Source organism: Sorex araneus, chromosome 1, assembly GCF_027595985.1.
Source record: "Sorex araneus isolate mSorAra2 chromosome 1, mSorAra2.pri, whole genome shotgun sequence".
In the NCBI taxonomy this organism is placed as follows: domain Eukaryota; kingdom Metazoa; phylum Chordata; class Mammalia; order Eulipotyphla; family Soricidae; genus Sorex; species Sorex araneus.
Window position 1 is genome coordinate 134,216,074 of NC_073302.1, and position 25,853 is coordinate 134,241,926.

Sequence of the window (25,853 nt, forward strand, 5' to 3'; positions counted from 1 at the left end):
CATCTCTGGGTGTAGATATATCCACTGGGTAACCCTGGAAATCCCTGGCACCACAGGGCCCAAGAAGCAACACAGCCTGAGTTCATCCTGTTGAACTGTCAGCCAGTTGACCCAGACACACTGGAGGGGCCCCTAAGCCTCCTGAGCACCACGTGGGGGCCAAACCCAGATGCTAGCTGTACACTAAGGGGAGAGGAAGTTGCAGAACAATGCCCAGGAAAGGAACGTGCTGACTAGCACGGAGCCCTGACTGTGGATTGAGTCCCCCTGAAAACTAAAGTTCCGAGGGAGGAGTCTCAGTGTCAGGAACAAAGGCTATCAGGCTGCAGTTAGTTCTGTTTGCATTGTTTAGACTGATGGTTCAGTGTAGCACCCACCAGGAGTAATTCCTGAGTGGAGAGCCAGGAGTAACCTTTGAGCATTGCCAGGTATGGCCCAAAGATAAACACAAGCAAATAAATAAATAAATAAGTAGAGATAGTAAAATGGCCCATTATTAAAATTAACTTAAGATTTAAATAAAACAATCAATACCCCATGTGCCTAGCAGCGTGCTTCTGCTTCCCAAAGACGGGGGCAGGCTGAGCCTACGGGAACAGAGAGTGATTCCACGCAGGATGTCATCGAGGGCCTCTGAGCTCTTGCCAGCTTGGAGCACACTCAGATTCTCAAAGCAGGATTTGGTTCCAAAGTTTCACCTGAACACTTGATTCTATCCCTTTCCTTCACGGAAAAAATGGATCTTTGATGGCGGAAGTATAAGGGAAGAAAAATCATCTTTCCTCTCCCCTTCTGAATTTGGGACTGAGTGAAAAGAGAGTAGCAAGAGCAAAACCCACAGAAGTGTTGCAAACAGAGGACGTCCAGTTCTTCAAGGGGTACCTGTACGGTGCAACAAGGTCTTTGGATCGTGGTTGTGTTGGTCACCGGGTATAATCTCTTCTGTGTGAGTTTCCCCAGAGAGGTGGCGCCCTGGCCATCAGTACATACAGAGAAGAACCCTCTCTCCTGCAGCCCGGGAGCACATCCCAGATGATGGCATTCATTCAGTCGACATACGTGTTCCGAGTCACCACAGCTTCTTGTGTTTGTAGGTCTCGGGATGTGGCTGTAGTTAAAGTGACCATGAAATTTGAACCCAATAAAGTGAATATTCAAAAGAAAAACTGCCGTATGGAAGGAAAGGAAACAGTATGCATAAATGCTACCGTGTGTTTTGATGTGAAATTAAAGTCCAAAGAAGACACTGTTTATAAAGCTGGTGAGTATGACAAAAAGAGCAAGTATTTTTGGACAGGAAGACAATAAAACTGCTCCAAGCAGACAGAATCTACTGTATTTCCTCTTCTTTCCAGGGAATGTTGTCCCTGGAAAAGTCCACTGCACATGGGTTAGGTTATCAAATCCAGCAAATTTTAGAGCAGAAACCACATGCATATATGTGATGGCTTTAACTTTACATAGTTGCCTTCTGACTGTCCTAGTGTCTATGAATAAATCAGGTGTCTTGATAATTAATTAAATAGCTGAAAGGTTGGAGACATTCTGTTTCAGAATGGAGCTTAGAAATTAGGCTCCAAAAGAGCTCAGTTTTCCTTCCCTTGGGTTTTGACAAACCCTCCCGATATCGGACCTAAATCTGGTATTGCAGAGGACATGAGTGCTTTCTAGCCTCACCTTCTGAAATCTTGCTCCATTCTGAGGATGACCCGGGTTTTTTGAAGGTCAGACACATTCTGGGTGTTTGTCTCAGGCATTACCTCAACCTGCCCTCCACCTCCTCCCTTCATGCTGCACTAAGATGGTTTTATAATGGTGTTGAAATATATTGGATTCAAAGATATGAAGATCTTTAACTCCAGACTAATTTAGACTATAGGCCAAGTGTATAGAAGTGAAACGCAGGGTTAAAGAAATACCTTTAATCCTTAAAATATACTTCTCTTCACTTTTGTTCATTTTTAGGCTTTAAAGTAGTTCTCTGACTAGAAAATAAATGAAGTATAGGCATGTAAAATAGTGATTTACACTTTTGTGATATATTATTTAAGTCTTATTTAATTCTTATATAGTAAGTGGTCAAGTAATGATTGTTGACTTCATAAAATAAATCAGGCTTGGAGTTGGGGGGCTAGTACAAGTAGGTAGGGAACTTGCCTTGCATGCAGCCAACCTGAATTTGAACCTTGGCACTGCATATGGTCCCCTAAGCCCTGCTAGAAGTGACTCCTGAGTACAGAGCCATACATGGCCCCATGTGTGTTTGTGTATGTGTCTAAGATACAGTTTAACTTATTTTCTAAATGTAATATACTATTTTATAAAATTAAGTTACAAGCTAATTAATATAGATCAAAATGTCCTTTATACCTCCGTTTAAATACATTTTCAGTATTCTAGGAACTTTAACATTCCTAAAATTAAAAAAAAAAATGTTGAAGTGAAAATCAGTGAACACAGGCAAGGCTAGGCACAGTCAGAAAGGGGGATGATATGTCGATGTACACATGTGAGTGTTCATGTGTGTAACCACATGCATTATACAGTGTAATTAAAAATCAAAATGTAAACTCAGAAAGCAGTTTTTATAGAGTTCTTTGAGATTGCTTTCATGTCTGTGAAATCTATTGGTCTACAGTAGCTGATTTTTTTTTTGTATAGCAGTTTAGTACAAAAATAAACAAATTATCTGTTTACTGATTGCCCAAGAGGATTTTCTGTAATGGCAGTTCAGTGAGGTGAATAGTAATGAAAATTACCACAAATAAACATTTCTAATCATTATTCCTGTTTTGATTTTTAGATATGCAGTACCGTGTCACACTGGATTCACTAAGACAGATATCTCGAAGTTTCTTCATAGGAACCCAAGAGAGAAAGATTCAAAGAAACATCACAGTTCTAAAATCAAAATGCACTAAACATTCCTTCTACATGTTGGCAAGTAAATCATATCTTATAGCTGCTTTATTCCAAATCAAGAATAAGGTCTAGATGTCTTCTTTTAAATCAAATACTGTATGTTTTTTTTTGTTTTTTTTTTTGCTTTTTTTTTTTTTGCTTTTTGGGTCACACCCAGCGATGCACAGGGGTCACTCCTGGCTCATGCACTCAGGAATCACCCCTGGCGGTGCTCAGGGGACCATATGGGATGCTGGGATTCGAACCCGGGTCGGCCGCGTGCAAGGCAAACGCCCTACCCACTGTGCTATCGCTCCAGCCCCAAAATACTGTATGTTTTAAAGTATGCACCATAAAGTAATCTTTGATCATTTACATCTGAAAACGATAAATCTCTGTTTCAAATTTCCAAATGCATTTCGAGAGTATCTCGCCCGCGAGGGGCAGAGCCTGGCAAGCTACCTGTGGTGTATTTGATATGCCAAAAACAGTAACAAGTCTCACAATGGAGACCTTACTGGTGCCCGCTCGAACAACTCAATGAGCAACGGGATGACAGTGGTAGAGTGATTTCATAAAACTAGCTTGCATCTCCCTTGCGTGTGTTTCCAAACATCCTTACCTTATGGAATAGTAAGTGGCTCCTGTACTCAGTGATGCAGAAGCTTATCTCTTCAGTTATTCATTCTTTCTATCCATATATTTAGACTTTCAACTTAAAACCACCATTTTAACTTCTCTGGGTCTCTCTTGTCTGTCAAGTGTAGATTTTGTTTTATTATTTTTGAGTTTAGTCATATCTGGCTGTACAGAGGGATCATTCCTGTCTCTTTGCTCAGGGTTGACTCCTGGTAGTACTCAAGGAACCACATTAGTTGTCAGAGATTAAACCGGAGTTGGCCACACTTAAAGCAAGCACCTTCACCCCTGTATTCCTTCTCCAGCCCCTGAAATGTGGATATTAGGCAATAAAGGCCTTGAGGGAATATTTGCACTGTATGTTTTCTGAGATCTCATCCTGTCTACTGAAATGGTATCCATCTTGACTTTAGATTGAAAGAAAAATATTCTGAATTTTTATACATCTTTAGACTTTTTATTCCAGCTCAAACTTATTTCTTGTTTCCTTCATGCTTCATGTATTCATATTTTATATTTTGAAAATTGAAGATGTGTATGGTGGTAGGTCTGAATTATTATTGCTCAAAATTTTCAAGTCATTATTCCCCATCACATATATCAAAATGAAACAATTCATTCATTCAACAATATCAATCTATGATTGAGGGGTAGGTGACAGACTGAAGGTGCCCTACCTATTTAGTTCATCAGAACTAAACATTTTAGTTAGCACTTACATAAAATATGAAAGCATATCAAACCACTTCCAACTTACTAAAAATTATTATAGTCTTTATTTGTCAGTTTACTATCTGGCCTAGTCTAGGAGTTGGTATTAAAAAAAAGACTAGTTCAGTGTTTTCCAAAGTGTGTGGCAGTACTTCCCAGGGGTACTAGAATGTTTAAGGGCACTATTCACCTCTGGTGCAACTTGGCAGGGGGCCACTTCTGTTTGTGTACTTAAAGGAAGTAGGTTTCCAAGGGCACACTGAGTGATTTTCTCTTTCTATGAAGGGAGGGTAGGCCAAATATGGTTGGGAACTTCTGGACTAGTTTCAAAATTTGTAGGTTTTCTTTTGAATTTTATTGGGTACTTTCAAAGTTTATTCTGGAGATAGCCAGAGAGGAATTCCTATCCTAGCTTCTCATATTCCAAGTGATTTTGGCAGTCTTGTTTAGTCTCTTGGAAACTCGGTTGTTTGTAAAATAAAGTCTATACTGGTGGTTCATGCAAGGAATATTGTTGAGATAATATATAACAGTGCATCTAAAGCTATGAAAGCTATGTGTCTAAAGTTACGAAACCTCATAAATGATGTTGATGATAGTATTAACAGTAATTACAGTTACATCATTTACTATTATAAATATCATTTTTTGATTATAAAATTTTTACAAATCCAGATGTATGTGGTATCAGTGAAATGAAACTAACTTATGAAAAGTTTGCTCTTCTGAAATTGGGAAATTCTCCTAGAAATATTACATAGTGATTTTGAGCTGATGATCCCCCAAGAAGCAGTAATGGCATGCAGTAATTCAGAATGTTTTAACTGACATGGCAATTTACCCAGAACTCCAGCAGGTTCTGAGCAGCAGAGGTGAGTCAACTGTCCAATCTACATTGCAGACATGTCCCTCTCCAGATAAGAAGGGAAGCCCCTCTCCAGTGAAACAAAAGCCTGATGAAGTCACTGGCCAAATAGGATGCCCAAGAATTGTCTGGTAAACTTGATTCACAGAGACAGGAAAAGGAAGCCACAACTAAGTCTGAAAAAATCCAATTAATTTTATATCAGTAATATATTTCCTATTTTAACCTCTAGGACAAGCATGACTTCCGGGACTCTGTGAGAATAACTGTGGATTTTAATCTCAGTGATCCAGAAAATGGGCCCATCCTTGATGGTGATTTGCCAAATTCAGTACATGAACACGTAAGTTGGAAATTTTCAAATTCATAATACCTATTTCTGACCATATTAGGAAAAAACTCAAAATGCGCAGGCACCATTATATAAATTAATGGGGGGGTTGCTAAAATTGTTTTTAAGGAATTAAGCTCTTCTAGCTTTTCACAACTCCTACTTTCCTGTTGTGACAGCATAACAGAAATTCTAAATGACATTCACTTTTAACTTGCTTGAATTCAGGACCCAACCCTGAGTTGGTCCATCAGATTTCCGTTTCATAACTCAGAAACACTGGATTGAAGGGCATATAGTTCACCAGTAATGGGTGTTCCTACCCAGGCGTAAATTCAGGATAACCAAAAGATTCAACAACCATGATCTGCAATCTCAGCTTCATCATGGGAACCCACCTCATGAAAGTTGCAGAACAGATATGCAAAGCACATGCTTCCCACAAGCATGTCCAGAGATGCATAGGAAAGGACTGACGTTCTTACCCCTGAGAAAGTGCATAGAAGTTGGAGTCAGAAGTGAGCCCCTGCCCCGAGCAAATGTTAGAAATGTTTTTGATTTTTTTTCCTCTGCACCAGTCTTCCCCTTTTTTCTTCCTTCCCTCCAAAATCACTATTAAGTGTCTTATAGGTACCCTAAACAGGACAGATAGTATAATCCAGGAGATGGGTATTAGGTCATGAAATGCATTCTTGGGATGATGGCAGAGCTATTTAGGCTTCTGCCTGAGCTAAGGGGTCCCCAGATCACTCCCCAAAAGTGGTGATATGTGAGCTGAGAATAGAAGCAGAGAATAGAAAATTTTTTCTATGAGAGTGATGGAAGAAGGTTCTAGACAGAGGGCTTCTGTGAAGGTTCTGATGCATAATAAGGACTCTGCTCACCCACGTGCCTGAAGCAAAGGAGCAAGTCAGAATTATTAATTTGAGATTATTCATTATTCTGAGATTATTAATTATAAATTTGAGATGGGAGACATGACAGAACCTGATCTTTTAGATCTGTGTTCCCATGCATAGCTGTTAAATTGCATGAAAGACAATAGACAATAGATCAATATCAAAGACTTTAAACTGGTTCTGTGTGTCAGAGGATGAGATTTTTTTCTTTTTCTCTTTTTAAAATATTTTAAAATAATTCTTATTTATATTTGGTTCAGGGTATATTTGTCACTTTTTTGTTTTTATTTTTGAGCCACACCCAACAGTGCTAAGGGTTACTCCTGGATTTGTGCTCAGGGATCACTCCTATCCATGCTCAGGGGACCATTTGAGGTGCTGGGGATCAGACGTGGGTTGGCCACATTCAAAGTGAGTGCCATACCCACTAGACTATCTCTCCCAAGTCCTTATATTTGTTATTTGAATACTCATTCCTTCTACAGTGTGCACATTGATTGGAGGAAATCGAGAGTGGGGATGGGGAGTCTGGTTAGGTAGTTGTTACCACAGTGAGAAGAAGTAAGGACGGCTAGACCAGAGGTGTTAGAAATGGGGAGATACTAGGAAAGAAGGGACAACTCTGGGGGTGTAGTGCATAAGGGGAGGCTATTAAGAAGAGGAGTCAAAGTATCATGTTGAGTGAAATGAGTCAGAGAGAGAGACAGACATATAAAGATCACACTCATCTGTGGAATATAAAGTAGCAGAATGGGAGACTAACACCCAAGAGTAGTAGAGATAAGGACCAGGAGGTCTGCCCCACAGCTTGGAAACTGGCCTCACATTCTGGGGAAAACAGCTGAGATAGAGAAGGGAACACTTAGTAGAGGATGTTGGGAGGACCCACTTGGGTTGAAAGCTGCATTTCGAAAGTAGACTATAGACCGAACATGATGGCCACTCAATACCTCTATTGCAAACTACAACACCCAAAAGGAGAGAGAGCAAAACGGAATGCCCTGCCTCAGAGGTGGGGTAGGGTGGTGGGAGATGGGGTGGGGGTGGTGGGAGGAATACTAGGAACATTGGTGGAGGAGAATGGGCACTGGTGGAGGGATGGGTAAAAGATCTTTGTATGACTGAAATGCAAACATGAAAGTTCATAAATTTGTAACTGTACCTCACAGTGATTCACTAATAAAAAATTAATAAAGAAACAGAAGAGGAGTCAAGGGAACTTGCAGTTAATATGGCCATTAATTTTCCATCCTCTTAAGTAAGCACTTTTATATTTCAATATTTGAGCACTTTTAATGGAAATAGCTCACAGTTGGAGTCGAAAGAAAATGCCCACTTAGAGACTTAGGTCTCAGAGTCCTTTTTGGAAGCTGTCTTGCTTTGGCAAACTAAGGCCAGTAAAACACAGCTGTGAAAATTGCTCGTTCTTCTAAGGAATAGATGACTTTATACCCACATATAAAAGTTTATTTGTAATCTAATAATTATAGAAACAAACGCAAAATTCCTCTTCAGGTGCTGTGCTTTTTATGAGTGGTTTAACCTATCTTGGTAATATGTTATTACTGTCACACAAATTAATAAGATAGTTTCAAATAATGTTTACTAATTTTTTAAATAAGTTTCTGACAGCTTATGAATGTTAACTTAGAATTAGTAGATTGTGGAACTGGAGCAATAGCACAGCAGGTAGGGCGTTTGCCTTGCACTCGGCCAACCCGGGTTCAATTCCCAGCATCCCATATGGTCCCCTGAGCACTGCCAGGGGTGATTCCTGAGTGGAAAGCCAGGAGTAACCCCTGAGCATCACCAAGTGTGACCCTTCAAAAAAAAAAGCAAAAAATTAGTAGACTAGATATTCCACAACTTATAAATTTTAACAACCCTCCCTTGTTTTTAAAAAACAATAAAGAAATGTCCCAGAGCTGAGGAGCAAAGTATACTTGGGTCTCTTAAAATGCATTTAGAAATAATCTGGATTGGAGAACAGCTAGAAGTACATACATGGAGGGAGATAGTAGAGAAAGTATAGTAAAATATTCATTATAGAATTTCAGTGGGAAGACAGATGCTCAATATACAATTCCTGATCACTGTCATCACTGTCATTCCGTTGCTCATTGATTGCTCTAGCAGGCACCAGTAACGTCTCCATTGTGAGACTTGTTGTTACTGTTTTTGGCACATCAAATACGCCACAGGTAGCTTGCCAGGCTCTGCTGTGCGGGCAGGATACTCTCGGTAGCTTGCCGGGCTCGCTGAGAGGGATGGAGGAATCAAACCTGGGTCGGCCACATGCAAGGCAAACGACCTACTCGCTGTGCTATCACTCCAGCCCACAATTCCTGATGCTCATAATAAAATGTTGAGAAAACAAACATTTCCCCAAATGTTTTATAATAAGGTTGTAAGACAAATGTTAAATCATTTGATGTATATATTTGTCAATGAAAGAAATTCCTTGTCTGCCCACTTCATTCCAGTTGTTTCTGGTAGTGCATATAGATCTTTATCTCTCTCTCTCTCTCCCTCTTTCTCTCTCCTTCACCCCTCTTTTTTTCTCATCCTCTCACTTCCCTTCCCTAACTGCTTATTTTCTTTATTTATTGCTTGTGAATATTCTGAATTCTGAATGAATGAATGAATAAATAAATAAATCAATAAATAAGATTCTTTTCTGTGACTCTTTCAGATTCCCTTTGCCAAAGACTGTGGAAACAAGGACAGATGTATCTCAGACCTTGCCCTGGATGTGTCCACCACAGAGAAAGACTTGCTTATTGTCAAGTCTCACAACGATAAACTCAACATTAGCCTTACAGTCAAAAATAAAAAAGACAGTGCCTATAACACCAGAACCATAGTAAATTATTCTCCAAATCTAATTTTTTCAGGAATTGAGGTAAATTTTTAGATTTTCTTTTTCCTTTCAGAGTTGTCTTTCCTCGAACCCACTTTCCACGCTGTTGTACCTGTTGAAACTGTTATCTTGATTTTAAAGAATACAAGGCATTTTATATAAAATTAATACCCACGAAAGTACTAATTAAAAGTTAGTTAAAAGTACTAATCTTTTCTTTAAGGCCTTGGTTTTGCTATCTTTCTCTAGAAACATGTCTCCCTTCTTGGACACAGCATGTGGAAAGTGTCACCGATTTATCAGAATCATCTGATCCAGGAGGTCCTTAAATCACTGAAATTGAGACTCAGTTAAAGGGAAAAGTAAATATTACAGTAAAATTCAAAATAGTATAGAGGGGTAAAAAGGGAATAACACAAATTTCTGGACACAACAAAAAATTTACTTGCAAAAATTACCACAATACTGTTTCTCTTTCCAGGCACAATCCTTACTTTGGCAAAAGAGTTGTGGTATAAATGTTTTGTCATCATACAGAAGTTTTCAAGTCTTTGGGTTTTTATTAACACCAGTATATAGCTACACAAGATGTATATCGGGAGCAGTTGAGACTTCCATATTTGAAGGTCTCCAAGTGAATTCCCAGGAGTCAAAATTTCGTGTCTGTTTATATGAATTAAGAATAATGGTTCATATTATAAAATAATACTTGTATATAATATTAAAACTAGTGTTTAGTTTGTATAAAGTCAGATGTCTCCACTATCTCAACTTTATAATATAGTTTAGAGACATAATGACTAATTCTTGAAAGCTAGTGTCTTAATATAGGCAATACTGACTCATATTCAGGGGTCATTTTTTTCATTTATGTTTTGGAGCTACTACTGGGAGTGCTCACTTGACTATTCTGGCTCTGTGTTCAGGAGTGATCACTGGAAGTGCTCTGGGGTGACCACTTATCCCGTGCTGCAAAAAAAGCAAACCAGAGTCAGCCACATACAAAGCAGGCACCTCACCTCCTGTAATATTTCTCTGCATCTCTCAGTTACTTTTTTAAGTTGACGGAAGAGACTGTGGCCAACCCCACATGATAAGAAGTGAGTCCCAGAGAAGCAGGGAGCACTCACAAGGACAAAGCTACTAAGTGGTGTTGGGATGTAAATGCTGCTGATTGTGGTCAGAGTCCATTCCCTTAGCACTGTGCTAAACTCCTCAGTGACCACCCACCACTCACAGTGGGTTTTCCTGTAGCAGAGTACGGCTGGCTTACCCCAGTCAGCCTCCAAATCACTGGCAGTAAGTAGATCTACATGGGAGAGTACTGTGGGCTACAATCTTTAAGTCACCACTTCATGAATTTCAGATTTCCATGCTCTGAGACAGGCAAACTCAGAAAACTGTGAGTATTAAATTGAGAGACAAATTTTAGTAAGACAGAATCCAAAGCACATCTCAGAGAATTGCAGATAGCCGTGCTCGAGTGCTTCATCTGTGCGTCTGATGACATTCTGTTTACTTTCTTCTCTTAGGCAATCCAAAAAGACAGTTGTGAATCCAATCATAACATCACATGTAAAGTTGGCTATCCTTTCCTGAGAAAAGGAGAAGTGGTAAGAACACTGTTTGAAGTAGATATGGTAGTCAGATGTAAATCATAAGTTTTGAGCATAAGTGCTCAAAGCACAATGTACAAATCCTTCTAAAGGTACCATTCAGGTGATATAGATAAAAATGTCAAGTTCTATACAAAAGAACACACCCATCAATGTATAACTATGGAAATACCTTGGTCTATGAATTGTAATCATACCTTCTATACTTGGAACTGAAATTGATTAAAATTCCTTAGTGTATAAAGTTCTGGATTTTGTAACATTCATTATTTTAGGTTTTTTATTAGTTTATGTTAATTTGGAGTATCTGTTTTGCTAGCTATGTCCCAGAACAGTTTAGTACAAACCAAGATTAGTTTTTGAGAATGCGAACTATAGCTGACATATTTTTTGAAAAAATAATTGATTTTATATTCTGTTTGTTGGGGAATTGTGCATCATTTAATGCATATGCTCAGATGTAAGTTCTCAAAAGTCAGCTAGCTGTATCAAAGCACCCACAAAAAAATTCCAGTTTTCCTTATGTATTATCCTAATAAAACTCACTGCTTTGTTTATTATTGTCAATTGCTATAGAGAGCTATTTTTTCTTTTTTGCTATTTCTTGAGTCCAAAATGTTTTTACAATGTTAAATTAATGGAACCAAGTATATTTTCCTAATTCTTAGATGGTATATAGATAGTTGTTTACATTGGAGTTTCTGTATTTCAGAGTTTCATTTTTTCTAATTCACAACTATATTATTGTTACTGTTCTCTTATGGATCATAACAAATCAAATAGAATGTGCCTCATAGTACACAGTAATGGTTTATATACTATGGTACATGGTAATGGTTAGCATAATTTTCATTAACATAATTTAAGTACTAAAATGTAATGCTAATATGTAAATAATTTTACAGACTCACATTTAAAAACATATGGATCATATTTTCTCTAATTTTAAAATGTGAGGAAGTCTTATTTTTTAGAGTATATTTTAAATACATAATTTCAGCGTACTTAATATCATTATGTAATTGAACATCTCAATCAGATATTTTCTTTTTCTATTACTAATTATATATTTTTATTTTCTAGATAACTTTCAAAATATTATTTCAATTTAACACATCTAATCTTATGGAAAATGTGGTCATTCATTTGAGCACAACAAGGTCGGTTTATATGAATTTATTTGTATATGTGTATGAATATATATAATTTCTTTAGGGAGAATATTTGCTTTTTAGACTTACTGGAAATACCTTACAGATTGAACTCAGTAGAAGTATAAGGTAATGAACCACTTTGCTTCACACAAAAAAAAATTGTGAATGATTAGCAAAATAAGTCTCACTTAAGAGAAGTAATATATCTAAATGGGTTTGACCACTGATTCTGTAAGTTTAACAACAGATTATAATCACACATAATTTGTACTCACCAAATCAAATTTAAGTTTATTTAAAAATTTTTCAGGCTGATAACTTAAACCCTTCAATTTGACAGTGATTCAGTTTACATTACCCATCAATGTCAATTGAATCACTAGAGTCACTTAAAGTTATATGAAACCCTTTTGTAGCTTAGTAAATTTTATTCAGATAAACCAAAATCTCTGGAAGAGAACATATAAACTAAAAATAGTAAAAGCTTATCAGAAAATTGCAATGGTGGCTACCTTTCTTCTGTTATTACCGACTGAATCATGAGCTTCCTAAAATAAAGGGTTTTTATTACATTATTTCCTATAGCAACATGGTCACTAATATGTAATAATCACTAAATAAATATAAATGCACTGTGAAAAGATAAAAGTGAAAAAGTAAATCCCTTGGTAGATTATTTCTGTACAATCAACTCAACTCAGGAATTGGGGGGGGCTCCCAAGTGATGCTCAGGAGATCAGGGTACCCGTTTCAGCAGTTCTCTCCCACCCAGTGAGACAGTTAAGTAATATGCCCCAAGAATGCTGTGGTACTACTCAGGTCCTACAGTGACACGGGCATTGGGAACCTCCAGAAATATGTGCAGCAATGCTCAGGGCCTTCCAAGGCTACTCCCACCAATGCTAGAGGGATCATGTAGTGCCATGGATCTGATTGGACTTGCCTTAAATGATCCTTAACCCTTGTGGTATTTCCCCATCATTCAGAAAAATTTTTTGACATATATAAATAATATATTGAATTAAAATAGGGAATACGTAAATTAATATGGGGATGAATCTCCTCTCCTCATAGGGTGAGTATTGCAGTAGGGAACTGAGACTAGTATATAAGTTATTGTGATGCAGGGTAAAGAGTCATTAGAGAAATAGAGACCAATGGTGGGGGACTTCATAAGGGATGAAATTACATCTACTTAGCAATGAGAATCCAATATATATTTGTCAAGATGATGACAATTGAGAAGAATCATCAAAGATGAACAACAGTTCATGAACAGAGAGGCTGGTGGATAAAGTTAGATAGAACATTTTAGGCAAAATACAAATTGTAAGCAAAAATTCAAAGGTAACCAGTAGGTCTATTTGGTGAATATTGGGTAACACATCTTAGCTTGAATATTGCTTACACATAAGGAAATAATGTAGTTTAAGCAGGGAGTATGCATCCTATCATGTTATATTGAATATCAAATGTTCGGATGAGGCATTATTTCTATTGAAGTAGCATAGTGTTCTGGATCATTTTTGAAGGGTGAAGTCATATATTCAGAGCTACTTCATTTGTTCACCGTGTGGAATGGGTGAAAGAGAAGGGGACCATTCATAGCAACACCCCTTTCAAATAAATAACTATAACCCAAGGCAGGGTGCTGCTTTCACTGTTTCATTGCTTATACCAATCACTTAATATACTTGGAAACATCCAGAGTCATTATAAGGTGTTTATTAGCCGTCCTGTAAGATCAAACATTAGGTTGCTGGGCATTTGATAGTGGGATATGTGCAATTATTAAATAATATTTAGTTTAGGGGATGGAGAGATAGCACAGTGGGTAGGGCGTTTGCCTTGCACGCGGCCGACCCGGGTTCTAATCCCAGCATCCCATATGGTCCACTGAGCACCGCCAGGGGTAATTCCTGAGTGAAGAGCCAGAAGTAACCCCTGTGCATCGCCGGGTGTGACCCAAAAACAAAAAAAAAAATAATATTTAGTTTAACATTATTGGCTATTTTCTTTGTTCAGGGCACTATGTTAAGCACTTTAGAAGTATTGCACATTTAGTCATAATTTGTTAATCTTTAATATTAAAATACTCATCATATAGATGAAAAACCATGGCACAGAGGCTTAAATAACTTTCCAAGAGTATGCCAATTTACATATCATATACTCTGGCCATAGAGCCAGTGTTGGTCACTGTTTTATCACTCATAAGGGTCATGAGAAACATGAGTGCGTGTATGTGTGTGTATATGTGTACACAGATATACATATTTGCTTACATATCCTATATAGGAAAAGATAACTAAAATCAGGGTAATAAACAAGTTCTTAATATTCTGTATTATCATTTGTGCCCCCAGTTTGAGAAATCTTAAAGTAAATCTGTATGGTTTTCAATTCTCTCTGGACTTCAGAATCAACTTGGAAGCTTTCAGTATCTATCTCTGGCCTCCCTTCTCATCCTATTAATACACTGGGATTTCTATTCTATCTGCATTTACTTACCATAAGATTTATCAGATGTATCTGTACCTATATGTTCATTGCAGCACTGTTCACAATAGCCAGAATCTGGAAACAACCTGAGTGCACAAGAACAGATGACTGGTTAAAGAAACTTTGGTACATCTACACAATGGAATACTATGCAGCAGTTAGGAAAGATGAAGTCATGAAATTTGCTTATGAGTGGATGGTCATGGAGAGTATCATGCAAAGTGAAATGAGTCAAAAAGAGAGGGACAGACTGCACTCATTTTTAGAAAATAAAATAACATAATGAGATGGACACCCAAGAATGGTAGACACAAGGGCCAGGATCATTGCCCCATAGTTGGAAGCCTGCTTCCTGAGCTTGGGGAGAAGGCAACTGGAATAGAGACAAGATCACTAAGACAATAATGGTTGGAGGAATCACTCGGGATGGGAGGTGTGTGCTGAAAGTAGATAAAGGAGACCAAACATGATAATCTCTCACTATTTGTATTGCAAACCATAATGCCCAAAAGTAGAGAGAGAGTATGGGGGAAATTGTCTTCCATGGAGGCAGGGGGAGAGTTGGAAAGAGGGGGTGTATACTGGGGACACTGACGGTGGAGCATGTGCACTGGTAGAGGGATGGGTGTTTGATCATTGTATGACTGAAACTCAAACATGAAAGCTTTGTAACTGTATCTCAGGGTGATCCAATTTTTAAACAATTTAAATATATTTTCAAGTATCTTTTAGTATTAAAAAGAAAAAAAGATTCGTCAGATGTTTAGGAATGTCACTAAATCGTCAACGGTTTGATGAATTGTCTAAATGTGCCGTATTTTTTAATTCTAGTGACAGTGAAGAACCGCCTGAAACTCTTTATGATAATGAAGTCAACATTTCCATCCCCGTAAAATATGAAGTTGGATTACAGTTTTATGGGTAGGAGTAAACTGCACCTTTCTACTAATCCTGTGGTTCTGAAACTGTGGGTCTCTGGTCAGAGTCACCTGGGAAATAGTCTAAAAAATAACTCTGACTCCCCTAGAACTATTGAACCAGAAATTCCACAGATGATACTCACGAAGGTGTACTAAACAAGCCCTTTGGATAATTCTCACACACTCAAAAGTTTGAGAAACAGCACATTAGTTTGTTTTGTTTTGTTTTGTTTTGTTTTGTTTTGTTTTGTTTTGGGGGCTAACCTGGCAATGCTCAGGGCTTTTTCCTGGCTCGGAACTCAAGGATCACTCCTTGTAGGTTCAGCAACTGTAGACTGTTGGATATCTATCCTGGGTTTGCTGCATGCAAGGCAAATGCCCTACCCACTGAACTTACTCTTCTGTCCCTGCGCTAATTAATTTTAAATGTGTGTTTCGAATGGGACTGGATTACATTAGCAGGCTTCAATTCATGCAAGCTGATACCCCAGAAATCCTTTGCAAAGAGCAAAGTTCCTGGAAGTCACCAGCACATTTCTTATCTTTCATTCCAAGGGACATAATCAGCCCATGTATATTGGGCACATGATTAAAGAGATCTACCATCATTTATCATGAGAACTTTTAATCTATCAGACAATCATATTGGCAAATGTATTTTTGTTATAAGCATGTTGGCAAATGTAATCATGTTGGAAAATATAGTACTTTCCCACTATAAATCCCCTTATCTAAGCAGGTCTCTAACTGTCTGCTAAGTAAGGATATGAAGTGTATATAACAAGTATTATAATCAGTGGTGAATTTCATCTGAAAGTCTTATCATTTTATTAGTTTATTTTATGTCAATTTTCTTTTACCACACCACCATACAATGAGAGGATTTTAAGATATGTGTAAATTTTGCCTATGTTACCTGGACTTAAGTTCTGTTTGCTATTTTTTATTTTGCTCTATCAACTTTCTTAGAAAAACAGAATTTTCACAATAATTTCAATGTTCTCGGGGCTGGGGCGATAGCACAGCAGTAGGGCATTTGCCTTGTATGATGCTGACCCAGGTTCGGTTCTTCCGCCCCTCTCAGAGAGCCCGGAAAGCTACTGAGAATATCTTGTCTGCACAGCAGAGCCTGGCAAGCTACCCGTGACGTATTCAATATGCCAAAAACAATAAGTCTCACAATGGAGACGTTACTGGTGCCCGCTCGAGCAAATCGATGAGCAATGGGATGACAGTGACAGTGACAATTTTAATGTTGTTAAATTCAGATTTTGCAAAATAAATTTATTTCCCTCTTGACTAAAATGCTGTTTAAAATACATTTATATTTTTATCTGTGTTCATCTAGCAAACATAGAAAAGATATATGGAAAAGATTTAATTTTAAGTTTAGTAAAAATGATAGGATTCTTGATTAAAAGTTATGAAAAGTTGCAAATCAATTTCTCATGTGTCCCAAAATGTTAGAAACAAAATCCTAAAATATAGAATCTTAAGTAGTAACAATAAAACAACTTTTTAAAGTCTTTTTAAAATTCAATATTTCTAAAACTGTCAAGTTTTGGCCTGATAATTTGCAAATATAAATAATATTAGTGGGGGATGGAGTGATAACACAGTGGATAGGGCATTTGCCTTGCACGTGGCTGACCCAGGTTCGAGTCCCAGCATCCCATATGGTCCCTTGAGCACCACCAGGAATAATTCCTGAGTTCATGAGCCTGTGCATTGCCGGGTGTGACCCAAAAAGAAAAAAAAAAAGAAGTATTAGTAAATTTATGAAAATGTGTTACATGGTTTCAGTGAATTTTTATTTTGATATCTATGGGAATCTTACCTGCTGTACTATTTATTTGAGTGTTTTGATGCCATATAAGCATCAGTGACTATTGAGCTTAATTTTATAATGCTATTACTCACCTAATCCAATATTTAATTTTAGTTGTCAGAAAAAAGAATTTTGTTTTTGATTTGAAATATTTATTAAGTAATTTTGCAGAATTTTAAGGTATAAACAGTGAAAAATTTAGGTCAAATAAAAGTTAAACTTTGTTGTATTTTTTTTCTAATCCTTTCAGTTCTGCAAGTGAGTACCACATTTTAATTGGTGTCAATGACACAGTTCCTGAAGTTATTAACTCTACTGAAGACATAGGAGATGAAATTAATATATTTTATTTGGTAAGAAATAATCTTTAAATTAGTATTATAACTATTTTAAATTCATAAAAATCTTTAAAAGAATGAACAGAGAGAAACATGTTGGTTCAACTATTAAATCTTTATATTCCAATGTTCTTCTTTATAAATTTCACCATTTTGAAAATAAATTTATGTAAATATATGATTATACCTTGAAGCAATTTTTAAAGCATAGCTATGGGAGAATGTGAGCAATAGAACAGATTCCTTACTTGCAACTAACCCGAGTTTGATCCCTGGCACCCCATATGTTCCCCTGAGCCCTGCCAAGAGTGATCCCTGAGTGCAGGAAGCAGGAGTAACCTCTGGGCATTGCCAGGTGTGCTCCACCGCCCAATTAAAGGAGTATTCCTGAATATTCCTGTCTATATGCAAAACCAACAGTGACTATGACTGTCACCTCACACTGAGAGAATAGCTTAGATCATAAAGACCAGAAACAAGAATTGATGATACAGGCAGAGACAGAAAGGAACTCTCACTCTCTGTTGGTGGGGATGAGAGTTGGTCCAGTTCATGGAAAGCAGCATGGAGATATCTCAAAAAATTAAAGATAGAACTATCATATTATCTACAATTTTAGTCCTAGGCATCTATAGAAAACACAAAAAATACTAATTCAAAAATGTATCTGCACACCTGAGTTCATTGCAATGCCATTTACAATAGTCGGGATTTGGAAACTACCCAAGTGACCCAAAACAAGTGAGTGGGGAAAGAAGATGCAGAATATATATATATGTACATATATATATACATATATATACAGTGGAATACTAGTGCTATTATGTTACTAGAAAAGCAAATACATAAGATATATTGCTTTCATTTACTTCTATTTTTTATTTGGGCCACATGTGACAGTACTTGGGGCTTACTCCTGACTCTGTGCTCAGACATCACTTCTGATGGGACTTTGGGGACCATATGGGGTGCTGGGGATTGAACCCAGGTCAGTCACATGCAAGGCAAGAGCCTTACCCACTCTGCTCTCTCTCCAGCCCTGATATAATGCCTTTGCTTAAACATAACTAGAAGATTGGAAGTGGAGGAGGTCATGCTAAGCAAAATAACTCAGGAGAAAAACAATAGAAGAAAATTAAGATAGGTAACTGTATCTTAGTTATAATGTACTTAATTATACATTATAGTTATATACATATATATAGTTATAACTGTACCTTAGTTATAACTTACAATGTAGTAGAATTTAGGCAAAGTTCTTTAATCTTGATCTTCTCCAATATTTCTGATTATAAAGGTTTTAACCAGAAAAGAATAGATATTAATTGTAAAATGTATGAGTTCTGACTAAATATTTAGAATTTGATGGAATTTGACAAGGAGACTGTGCCAGGCAAGCTAGATTACAGTGAGAAGGTCAGAATCAAGAAATGCACTGAAGAGGCAGACACAGCTCACATTGTTACAAAGGGATACAGTTAATATTCAGAGAATTGTTCCCAGTTGAAGAGTGCTTAACCTAGTTGGCTCAGCTACCAGGTCATTAAGATTTCTTGACGTTAGTCTGTACTGATGAAGGAGCTTCTGAGAAGTCCCAGAAATCACACCTTCTCAGAGTAGGAAGGGAGGGCCACAGCATCAGCTTAGCCCAGTTCACGTATACCTGTCTCAAGAAGGTGACGATTTCTAAAGGGTGAATTTAGCTTCTTACTTCAGCACTTACTTACATCACTTCATCCTGCTGCATTTTCCTTCCTTATAAGCTGTACTCACCATTAGCAATATAATGGTATAAATGCAGAATATTAGACTAATGGGCAAAAACTAATGAGGATTTCTGGAAGCAAATCAGCCTCTTATCAAACTGAATTATCAATAGCCAGTGACGCATAACTTCCAGTTAGGGGTAGGATTGAAAATAGAAATACATGGATGTCTAACTTACCTGGCTAGTGGTGGTGGGAGCAGATAGCTGGGATCAGGAGTATTTTATGGGTTTAGGGAATTACAGAAAAACAAAAATAAAACTAGGCTCAGGCAAGCAATGCTATACTCAATTTGAATACATTGGGTAAATATTTCTCTCCTTTCCAACTCCAAGCAAAGGAAAATTGTCAAAGAATTGTATTACGGCCTTCTGTTAAACCCAGTCCAATTGTAAAAGTGGAGAACAATAGATGATTATATGATCACTAACCATGACATATTCCTTATCTTACCTTTTCAATTATGTGTTTATTTTTGTTCATTGCTATTAACTATGTATATTCATTCTGGAATTCAAGTTATAGAATTTGAGTGTTCAATTAAAAGCTAAAATCTCAGATATGATAGAAACAGTACTATTGAAAAGAAAGGATTACATTTCTTTTATTTTTCCTATAGATTAGAAAAACTGGGCATTTTCCGATGCCAGAACTTAAGCTGTCAATTTCATTTCCCAATCTGACCTCAGACGGCTACCCTGTACTCTACCCAAGTGGATGGTCCTCTTCTGATGTAAGTCACATGCACCATGAACTTGTCATTACAGTTTCCCTTTTCAGTTTGTATTCAAAGTCATTTATTATGTTCCTCACCTGTTTAGATGAGGAACTCTATCAAAGTAACATGGACATATTTATTTAGGAAAAAAAAATGTCAAGAATTAAAACAATAACCACCACTACCCTACTGGTCATTAATGTAAAAGTACTGCTATTTTTTCAGCCACTGATTAAACTAATTAAATTCAGCATGAACTCCACATTATATTTTGAAAAATTTTTTTAATTGGATATCCGTGAGATAGACCATTCCAAAGCTGTTCATAATTGGGTTTCAGTCATATAATGATCCAGCACGCACCCTTTCACCAGTGTACATTTCCCACCACCAATGTCCCCCGTTACCTCACCACCATCTCCCAACCCCCAAACCCCAACCCCCAGCCCCCAGCCTCTCTCTGTGGGAGGCACTTTCCTTCTTACTCTCTCTCTCCTTTTTCTTTTATGCATTATGGTTTGCAATACAGGTGCTAAGAGGTCATTGTGTTTGTGCAGGGCATTCGGTATTTTAATCAGGATGGTAAGGCTAGAGTAGCTTTTCAATTGGGTGACAGCCTTGGGGTGTGGATGTGACTGTCGAGACTTTTGAAAGTACAGTGACATACAGGGAGGTAGCCCACCCCGACCCCGAGAAAGCCTGGAGATTTCAGTCACAAAACCTGCATACCAGAATTTTCAACAGATTATATCGTGGCAAGGTCCGTCCTGAGACGGTGGAATCAAGCCAGGGGTATGGTGGTGATTTTGGATTATGGAAGCAAACAGCTGCTGGGGTCTCTGCTTGGGTGGGCACAGGCCAACCCGCCCCCCTCCCATTTACTCCGGTCTGTTCAGCCATGCGCAGGTCTGAGCTTAACTGCAGCTCTTAACTCTTTCAAGATTTATTTTTGGGTCTCTGAAGCAAGGCCCATAGTGGTACTGGAGTTGGTTCCTAAGGGTGACTGCCAGTACTTCCATGAGTACTGGGAAGTGGGGAAGGTAGCCCCTCAAATCCAAGAAAGTCTGGAGATTTCAGTCACAAAACTCTCATACCAGAATTTTCAAGAGATTATATCTTGGGGAGGTCTGTCCTGAGAGTGTGGAGTCAGGCCAGAGATATGGAGGCGATTTGGGATTGTGAAAGCAAGTGGCAGCTGGGGATCAGCTTGGCAGGCCACCAGGCCAACCTGCCCCCGCTCCGATTTACCCCAGTCTGTTCAGCTATGCATAGGTCTGAGATTAACTGTGGCTTTTTTTCTCTTAGGAGAGTTATCTATGGGTCTCTGAAATAAGGCCAATAAATGAGCTTGTAGAGCTGAGCTGGAGGTGGTTTGTGGGCATGGCTCCCACATACCTAACTTTTGGCTATTTAATTTCTTGGTAAACTTGGTCCCAAGTTGTTGGGGTCCAGCCAAGGGCACAGCGGCAATTTTGGGGGTATCAGGAAGCCTGAAGTCACCATCAGGCTGCTCATGTGCTTTCCCCACAGATACAGGTTGACCTGTTGGTGGCACCATAACCCCTAAATTTTTTTTTAAGCCAAGAATTAAAAACTTTCCCTTTAATCCAGAAACAAGTGTATGCATGAGAATTTAAAAGGAAAAAAATTATGCTTTTCCTACTTCTTAACTTTTCTCTGAATTTTCATTCCTTGTCCTTTATTATTATGTCAAGGATTTAGAATGCCCTGAGAAATCAAAAAGTCTATTAGATTGAGCCTCAAAAAAAAATTCAAAGAAATTACCACCTTCTAAAGATGACGCTTTAAGCTTATATGTGAGCAAATGTGGATGAATCTTTCCCCTTTGTGGACTAAATATCTTACCCTTTCATTTACCCTCTAAAGTTACTGCTGGTTGAATATAAAATTACAGATTAAAAATCCCTCTTTTCCTCTTATTTCATAAAGCTATAAAAGCCATTATGTTAAGTAACAAATCCTGACCCTTCTTTTTCCTCAGTAGAGTTTTTATTATTTCTCTCTGATTATGGGACTTATAAACTAATGGTTGATAAAAACAATGCGCTTATGTAACATTAAGTTTACTAACATCATTTCTTTTCCTTAGTAATATATATTATGATAACAATAGTAAAAATGTTAACATTCTTTTAAAATAGTTAACAACCTCACTACTAACTACTCACAATTCAGTGGCAGTCATTATTACCTGGGGGTGCACATGTCACTGATATAAAATATAAAATAGCGGCTTCCATGTTGAGCAGTTCAAACAATGGCTCTTGCATTTATGGCAATAGATATCATTTATAGTCATTTTTCTCTCTAACATCATGGCTTGCTTGATAAAAGAAATATTTTCTCTTTTCAGAATGCAAACTGCAGGCCTAATGACCTTCAGGATCCATTTCATATCAACTCTGGGAAGGAAATGATCATATCCAAATCCGAAGATCTCAAACGAGGCACAATTTCGGTATATTCTGTTAACCAAGACACATGCTAGTTTTACTCCAGGCTCTCTGAGTGAATATATCCAATCCAGACCTAAACATACCTATATTAATTGTTTCTATTTTATGTTTTGTTAAATGATGTATACCTCTGTTTTTTTAACAGGACTGTAGTACCTGTAAATTTGCTACTATCACATGTGATCTCATTCCTTCTGATATGACCCAAATGAACATTTCACTTATCTTATGGAAACCAACTTTTATAAAAGTAAGTGATTGCATTATTCTTTGCAATGATTGAGTCATAGCACAAAAGATATCCTCATTACTTCATGTGAAGCAGAGTGCTTCTGTACGAAGACTGGAAGTCTAAATATGTGTGGTCCAAGACCTAGCTCTGATTAATTTTGATTTTACCTTCCATGTCCCTAATAAGTAAGTGATCTCTAAGTCCTTCCAAACCCATCTTTCTTCCGATCGCTCTTCTTTTCATTGCACCTTAAGAGAGCTATACAGTACCAAAGTTTACACTTCCCTTAATACCTTAGAACTCAGTACACTGATCAGAATGTACAGCATGACTCAGTATACAGAATGACTTCCCAACCTTATTAACAAGGGACAGAGCTAACATATTTGGATTCATTGTATTATATTAGACTTTACCCGTATTCATATATGTTGTGTGAACACTTGTAAAAAATAATATGTAGCATACTTTCACATAAAGTTTACATGCAAAATATTCAGAGAACATTTTTTAGACTCTTAATACAGTGAAAATAATTTAAAAGAAAACTACCCAAAACTTAGGTCATGAGCTTGGGAGACAGTCAAAGGGCTGGAGCACATGCTGTGCATGCAGGCTCAATCCCAAGCACCATATACAGCATCTGAGCACCCAGCCAGGAGTAACTTCTGAGCACGACCAAATGCGGCACCAAAATCAGAATAAACAAACAAGAATATGCTAATGATATTTATTAATGTTTTGGGTTAATTATGTGAAATCAACTGTTTGTAGGTTTTCTCTATTAAGCTTCTATTTTTATCTCAAAAATTGTTGAATAGTGACAATTCCATGTTTCATTCTAAACTTCCATGTAAATTTATTATGAGAATGTGGCTATTTCATACATAGTTATATTAAAGTGGACAGATTTAGAGGATAATTTTTTCTAAGGAAAATATAATAGAAATTATTTAGGAAAAATATTGTCTTTAACAAAGGCTTATAAATGAAAATTTAAGTATAGTGAAGGAAGGAAGTATGTATTCATTATTCAGTACCACCCTTTACATTTGGATGTTATCAAAGCTAATGCTTCTAATCTCAGAAATATTTACTTTTAAAAAATTTACTATTCAAGTGTGTCTGACACTGATTGCAATTAACATAATACATTGAAAATAATTCTCTTTATTTTTAGGCACATTTTTACAGTTTTAATCTTACTGTAAGAGCAGAACTTCAAAGTGAAAATGCATCACTGATTTTAAGCTCTGGCAATAAAAAGAGAGAGGTAAGTGAAACTCTAAGTTTTGAAAATATTACACATTTCACTCTGAATTTTGTGACATAATGTTTTATAATTGCTTATAATCCCTAAAGCAGTTAAGAGTACTTCTCTCAATAAGTGGCAGATGCTGTTGCTTCAAATTATACTTGATTAGTTGCAAGTGTGATTTCAGTCTCATTTTTCTTTGTTAGAAACTCAGAGAAATCATGATATTTACAATTAGCATGCCATGTTTGACTTTATTGCTTCAAACTATCCCAGTAAATTGATGTTTTTACTTTCACCTGGCTAACAAATGATGCCTGTGCAATTTTTCTTCTTAGAAACTGACATTATAAAAAGCAGTTGACATCTAAAGAGCAGACTTGGAAAACAAATTCTTAAGAAAATGTCGTTCTGTACAGAAATACATGTAGGGATTTTTTTTGTTATTTTTTTTCATTTAGTCATGGGGAAATTTGAAACAAAAATTAAAGACTCATGATACAAATACATGCTAGAGTTCTCAGTGAAAATACAATGATTTGAATTATTTCTGATTGTTCTTTTATAAAATAAAGTCAAAGTACGTGCAATAGATGTAAGCACTTTAACCTGATTTCCCCTCTTATCATGGAAGAGCTTAAATACCCCACATGGCTATTCTAACTCATAAAATTTCACTTGAAAATTACCTACCATTTAGATGTTGCTTTACAACTTTTTATGTTATATTACCACTTTTTAAAAGTTGGTTTAATACCAAGGACCTTCATAAGTATCCACCATTAAAGAATAGGTACATGTAAATAAATATAAATGTAAATATGTACATTTTGTATATATGTATGTATTATGTATACATACTTATTCTAGTTAAGAACTGATTTATAAGTTCTGACTCAAACTCAACTAAAAGAGAGTCTGGTAACAGAAGAAGCACTTTGGGAGTGACTGTATAAGCAAAATTTCATTTAGCTCCACATTTGAAATTTGCACAACTTACTGTATGAAAACAATATCTCAATTCATAACCTAAAAGTCATGATAAAATTAGAAGAGGAAGTTTTTGCAAGTTCATATGTCAACCATCTGTGCTGTTCAGTCTAAATGTATTTATTGTGATAGTGTACTGACATCTTCAAAAATTAGAAATTCTGGTTCTTTCAAAGTTAAATTCATCCCAATCATCGAACATTCTAATTCCTAGACAGTGTATTCTATATATATTTCAGAAGGAAATGTTTACACTTCGTTAATAAATTTAACATGGTTAGATATTTTAATGAACATTTTTTACTTTAAAATAAATGTTCTTTGTTTAGAAATGTTTAGAAGGGCTTTTGTCTAGAAATGTATAACCCATTAAAACTCAATATACTGAAAGGTTTATGCTTATTGGTGTTAATAATCCTGTTTAATAATTTTCAGCTTGCTATTCAAATATCCAAAGACGGTCTGCCAGGCAGAGTGCCATTGTGGGTTATCCTATTGAGTGCTTTTGCCGGATTATTGTTGCTAATGTTGCTTATATTAGCACTGTGGAAGGTGAGCACCAAACTTTTTTGACTTTTGATCTCAATTATCAAAAGAAAAATGGTGAAATCAAATTGTAATTTACCTGTGCTTCAGAATATAATATTAGTGAAAATTAGACACCATGAAATGATGATCATAAAATAGTGATCACCAAACCAGAAGTGGCCCTCGAGTACAACTGGGTTTGGCCCCAAAATTCAAAAAACTGCAAGCAAAGCAAAGGAATATGTAAGCAGTAGAATCTTGTCGAAGAGAGATTTGCATTAATCATATCTCTATGTTTCTTAGAAAATCAAGTACTTATTTAA

At 36.8% G+C, this 25,853-nt stretch overlaps 1 protein-coding gene across 1 annotated transcript in view; it reads left to right on the forward strand.

Moving 5' to 3' along the window:
- The window catches only part of ITGA1 (integrin subunit alpha 1), a 196,493-nt gene that overhangs the window by 161,095 nt on the left and 9,545 nt on the right, over positions 1-25,853 (forward strand). The window contains exons 16-28 of the mRNA XM_055132279.1: positions 1,095-1,261; positions 2,804-2,940; positions 5,349-5,459; positions 9,039-9,248; positions 10,739-10,819; positions 11,906-11,982; positions 15,310-15,399; positions 17,477-17,579; positions 19,950-20,063; positions 22,423-22,527; positions 22,671-22,775; positions 23,938-24,030; positions 25,438-25,554. Of these exons, the coding sequence (XP_054988254.1) occupies positions 1,095-1,261; positions 2,804-2,940; positions 5,349-5,459; positions 9,039-9,248; positions 10,739-10,819; positions 11,906-11,982; positions 15,310-15,399; positions 17,477-17,579; positions 19,950-20,063; positions 22,423-22,527; positions 22,671-22,775; positions 23,938-24,030; positions 25,438-25,554 (1,510 nt within the window). The remainder of the gene's footprint in view (positions 1-1,094; positions 1,262-2,803; positions 2,941-5,348; positions 5,460-9,038; positions 9,249-10,738; positions 10,820-11,905; positions 11,983-15,309; positions 15,400-17,476; positions 17,580-19,949; positions 20,064-22,422; positions 22,528-22,670; positions 22,776-23,937; positions 24,031-25,437; positions 25,555-25,853) is intronic.